At 34.1% G+C, this 5383-nt stretch overlaps 1 protein-coding gene across 1 annotated transcript; it reads right to left on the reverse strand.

The window, feature by feature from the left end:
• Positions 1 to 1897: 1897 nt before the first annotated feature.
• On the reverse strand, positions 1898 to 2771 carry mespab (mesoderm posterior ab). The gene is made up of 2 exons (XM_056250758.1): positions 2072 to 2771; positions 1898 to 1951 (listed from the first exon to the last, which is right to left on the reverse strand). The coding sequence occupies exons 1-2, from the start codon at positions 2753 to 2755 to the stop codon at positions 1898 to 1900; spliced, it is 738 nt and encodes a 245-aa protein (XP_056106733.1). The 5' UTR covers positions 2756 to 2771.
• Between the last annotated feature and the right edge of the window lie 2612 nt (positions 2772 to 5383).

Genomic DNA, 5383 nt, shown 5'->3' on the forward strand with positions numbered 1-5383 from the left:
GTCTGCATCCGAAGTCGCATATTTCCCTACTATATAAGTGAAAAACAGTATGTGACAAAAGAAGTATGCCCAAAATAAAAGAGTAGGCAAAAATTACCCGGGTGGCCATATTACTCCCGGCAAGATTCTGAAGTGTGCATACTTTACTATCCCATGAGGATACAGTGGAGAATTTGTGAATGGCAGTGAAACGACTCAACTGACACTGACAGATTACGTTATAATAAACATGGATGTATACATCCATTCATACTACTCACTCACACTATATAGAACATACTTTTTTTTAATGGTTGTAAAGTAATAACTTATTCAAAATAAGTACATACTCAAGAGAGTATGCGATTTCGGACGCAGATATATCCTCAAGGAATTTTTATAAATGCTTTTTAACTTCCCTTCATGTTCTAGCATCATCTGGAGGTGTTTATTCCTCTGCTTCAAGTGAGTAATTTGTTTTAAATATTATGTTTGTATTATTTTCACATCAGAGTGACTAAAGAGTAAAATGCATTGGGTTACACTTTATTTCGATATAGTCACTTTAGACATTCTACTAACTATAAGTAACTTTTCAACTACATGTCAACTCTCAGTATTAGTAGGCTGTAGTAGACTGTCAGTGGACTGTTAGGTAGGTGTTAGGGTTTGGGTTAGGAGAACAAGTTGACTTGTAGTTGCTAAGTTACTATAATATCTGTCAGGGGACCAGCAAAATAAAGTGTTAGCAGATATTAAGCAGACAGTCTACTATTACTCTAATGACAGTTAGTTGACATGTAGCTGCAAAGTTACTTATAGTTAGTATAATGTCTAAAGTGGACTATCAAAATAAAGTGTTACCATGCATTGTTTACAAACACAGTTGATTACTGGATGCTATAAATATTATATTTCTTTTATAATTAACAATGTATTAGTTTTCATTCGCACATATGTTGACTAATCAAAATTTGATTTAATTTTCAGCTTCCGTAGAAAGCACTGACACAAAATCAACACATGAAGCACAAGAGCGCGCTATCACAGATGAGTGAAGTATTAACTAAACAAATGAACTAAGAACCTCTTTTTGTAAACCAATTGTAAAATTAAGATGATTGGATTATTGTAAAATGTAAAAAACAGTAACAGTAATAACGCAATCTTGTGATGACAATTTTATCTTTTTTTAACATTTTGTAGGCCTACCGAGCATTTAGCTTTGCCTGCATCCATTGTTTCTGCACCAACCATGTAAATGGCTTTGCTCCTTTCATTTTGGAATCAGGTTGCAGCTTATATTTTACCTATCAAAAACCAGAGGGCGCACTTTCTCAATTCTTTCTCAAGAATTGTTTATATGTAGACAATAATTAAAATAATTTTATGGACAATTATAGACATATTTAGACATAACTTATTATGCCATTCATTCAAAACCCATTTAACCATACACTGTAAAAAGATCATTGGTATACTTTTTACAAGAAAATACTATTCTAGTTTTTCTACTTCACATTATTTTAAAAATGTGATTTTTTTTTTTTGGTGTAAACTCACATTATTGAGTAAAAAGGTGTTTTCAATGTAAATCCTATACACCTATACAATCCTATATTCAATGTAAATCATTTTTTTGTATTTGTGCTTACTAAAATTATTTTATTATAGCAGCATTCAAATTGTGATTTCAAAAATGTCTGAGGAAAAAAATAAGAAAATGCAAAAATGTGTAATATTTTAAAGCATTTAATTGAAAAAGACAATAAATAAGCAATACATACAAATGTTTCAATAGAAAAATATGTTATCTGATAAATAAGTACAAATAATCAATGCAACGGAAAAAAATAAAGTCTTTAAGTAAAGTTTTCACACAGTGAGCAGTGTTTTTGGAATATCCTCTCCGTGTTCTTCATTGAAAAAACTGATGGCTGTACGTAGCATCATGTGTTGTTGCACAGGGAAACTGTTAAAAGAAGAAAAAGGGAATTAAACACACAATTAAATCACTGTGTAACAAACAAATAAAACCCTTAGTCATTATTAAATAAACATTCAGTATTATTGTAAAGAAAAATCTCCTTACCTTATAGGATTGTGCATCTCTGAAGTGTGAAGTAGAAGGAAAGTTGTTTTCCATCTGTTGTGTTGAATCACTGAAGGCTGTGAATGTTGGACAGTTCTGGACATTATCTTGCATGAGTTCCTCTGGCCCAACCAGACACCAGGTCTCAGTCTGAAGCCTGTCTGAAGTATCTTGTGAGAAGCATCTTGGTGATGTTTCATGATTGGAGGTCTCAGTCTGTTCCAGCTGAGCAGAAAGATACGAGATGTAGCTAATAGTGAGGCGAAGGGTCTCAATCTTGGTCAAGGTTTGTCCAGTATGAGCCACAGAAGGAGGTAGGTAGTTTCGGAGATGATGGAGAGCTTTGGTCAGATCCCTCATCCTGAGCTTCTCTCTTTCGCTGGCCGTCTGACGCTTTGTTCCAGGGTTTTTGGACCTGGAACGTCTCTTTCCCTCAGCAGGAAGAATTGTTCTGGGTTTTTTAGCTGGTATGCAGTCGATGTCGGGTTCCCCTGCAGCTTCCAGATGTCTTCCAGCTCTCCAACAGCTCGCAGGAGGAGAAAAACACCCAGAATCAATGGAGGAGCTCGGAGAAAGACTTCCACAGGCACTGAAGTACCCAGCATCAACGCTGGTAGGTGATCGCTTGTATTCAAACTGGCATGCGGCTCCCTGGAGCATATACGGAGAGAAGTTAAACTCCATGGTTGTGATCTTTCAGCTGAGGAGATGTTTCCTTCTCGTTCTCTGGTACCTGAGTGAATGCTAAAGAGCTGGAGGCAGAAGCCCAATATATCCAGGATGAAGAGGTGCGATGTTGCACCTCCACAAGGCGCTTGAGAATTTCAAAGCGGCAGAGAGACGTCACACCAGGGGCAGGGGGTCTCTGGGAAAACTCACATCACTGCAAGCACAGGTGGGAGGTGCTGAATGCGGAGGTAAAATAACAGTCATCGGTGCAGGACAAGTTCAAGATACATTTAGATTTAAAGTCTGGAGTTTTTTATTTATTTATTTAAGTTAAGTATGTCACACATTAAAAAATCAATCAATTTATAAATTCCTTTTTAGTTATTGTTTAGTTTTAATCAGCAATGCAAAGCTAGGCAAACAAAACAATGCCATTCAAATTTATGTTCCATGTTGGATCAAATTATATTGTATTTGATTGTTTTATTGATTTTTTCCATTTAATTTTCACAAACACACACACACACACACGCTCCCTACTTAATGGGGATATTCCATTGACATAATGATTTTTATACTATTCAAACTGTTTATTTTCTATCCCCTAAACCTATATCCCAAAAAACTGATCAATAAACATAATAAACTGTTTTCTTCTTTCTTTCTCTATCTTTGTGTAGACATTTTGTCCCCATAATGTAGGGAATACCTAAACCACACACACACAAAACTTTCTGCATTTTTACATTTTTTCTAAAAACAATAAATAAATAAATAAATAAATAAATAAATAAAATACTGGTATTACTATGGGGAAATTTGGTCCCCATAACTTACATAATAAAAAATATATTAAATTTAAGTTTAAAATGTAATTTTTTTTTTTTTTTTTTTTTTACCGGTTGGGTTTGTCCATATTTGACACAAACATGGGTTCAAACAACCCAGCATTTTTGTGTATAGGGTTTACCAGGAGCACATTTATTTATGCATTCATTATTTTGTATTAATTTTATAAAGTTAACAAATTGAAATGTCTTATGTTCTGCTTTTTATAAAATACTTGCTCTCTCAGAGTAACACATTTCCGTGAAGTGTGTGTAGCCTGTAATCTGTCAGTTGTTCACAGGTTTTTGTTTAGACAACTGACTTTTACCTTTTATGACCTCACAACTCAGAAAGGACATTATTTTTTTTAAACAGGGCATATTTTAAATGGTTGATTTTTAAAACAGTTTTACTCAACTCAGTTTTACTTTGTATAAAAATATAAAATACATTATATAGAAAATAATATATGTTACTCTGAATTATACAATACATAAATAAGATTTTTTTTTAATTAAGAGCAACTTCAAAATTCAAATGACAATATAATTAAAAAGCAAATAGTGCAAAAGTTTGAGATTTGAAGCAAGATGAAATATTGCTGGTTGTGTATGCAGTTGTTGTTAACTTCTGTGAGGTGTAAGGTGAGGTCTTCCTCAGGCCTGGGCTTGTGGATTACAGCTTCAGTGTGAGTAGCTCTGAGGAAATGGTTCCCAGACCACAACGTGTCACTTTTTGCTCCTTCCTGCCCCGTGCTGACCTCAAATAATTCGATTTGGACTGTTCCCAGACAACACACTGATCTGAGACAACATCAGAAGAAATGACTTGTGTAACACTGCTGATAAATGAGAAAGTTCTGAACATGAGGTTAGGGAATTCAAATGTTCATCTGACATAAAGGTCATTTTTGCATTTAACGGCCTACTAGATTAAAAAAATATAGCAAACTCACACAACGCCAAACTAAATAACAAACGCAAACATCCAAAAACACAAATTGTGCGCTCAACTCATTAAACATGTCACTGTTCACCGTTAATTCACCGAAATGTTGATTTAAAGTCTCAGGCCTCCCTGCAAATGAGTTGACTTCTCCCTTTTCAAAGCGTCTTAGTTTTTCCTAAAGCATCAAAGGTCGATTAGCACATCAATGTGAAGTGTTTTTCTTATCCTGCTCGGTTAAATGTTGATTTGAGGTAAACAACTAAATAGTCTAAATCCTTTCCTCCCAGTGCTCTGTAAACTGTGTATTGAGCTGTACATTAGCATATCAGTCACAGGGTCAAGGGTATGGAAAGCAGACTCCTAGTTCTAATTACCTCAGTATCTCGCACCTCGGGACGGTCCTGCAACGCATGCAGCGGTCCGACCCCTCTCGCATTAGAGGATCATGAAGATAAGGATGCATGAAGTTCAGGCTTTTGAAGCCGGGATCATCCACTCCAGACTTAGAGGTGCGAGATGCTCTTTTTTTGTTGACCTGTAGTTCATTAAGAAAGATATTCTGTTTGCACAGGCCTGATTAGTACTAAGCTGACGTTTTTTTTTGTAATGAGCTGGAAAGGCTTTGGGAATATTTTTTTTTATTATTATTTTTTTATAGTAGAGTTTAAATATAATTAAATATAATTTAGTTTATAAAATATAATCTGAAAAATGTAATCTGAAAATGTAATGTAAAAAACAAATATAAATATAAAATATGAATGAATTAAAAATAAATGTTATATAATATATAATAATATTATAATACAAAAGTATTACATATAATATTTTAATAAAAAGAATTTCAACCCTTATTTCTGATCAAGA

The sequence above is a fragment of the Rhinichthys klamathensis genome, unplaced genomic scaffold (genome assembly GCF_029890125.1).
Source record: "Rhinichthys klamathensis goyatoka isolate OS25496 unplaced genomic scaffold, OSU_Roscu_1.1 h1tg000076l_1, whole genome shotgun sequence".
In the NCBI taxonomy this organism is placed as follows: Eukaryota; Metazoa; Chordata; class Actinopteri; order Cypriniformes; family Leuciscidae; genus Rhinichthys; species Rhinichthys klamathensis.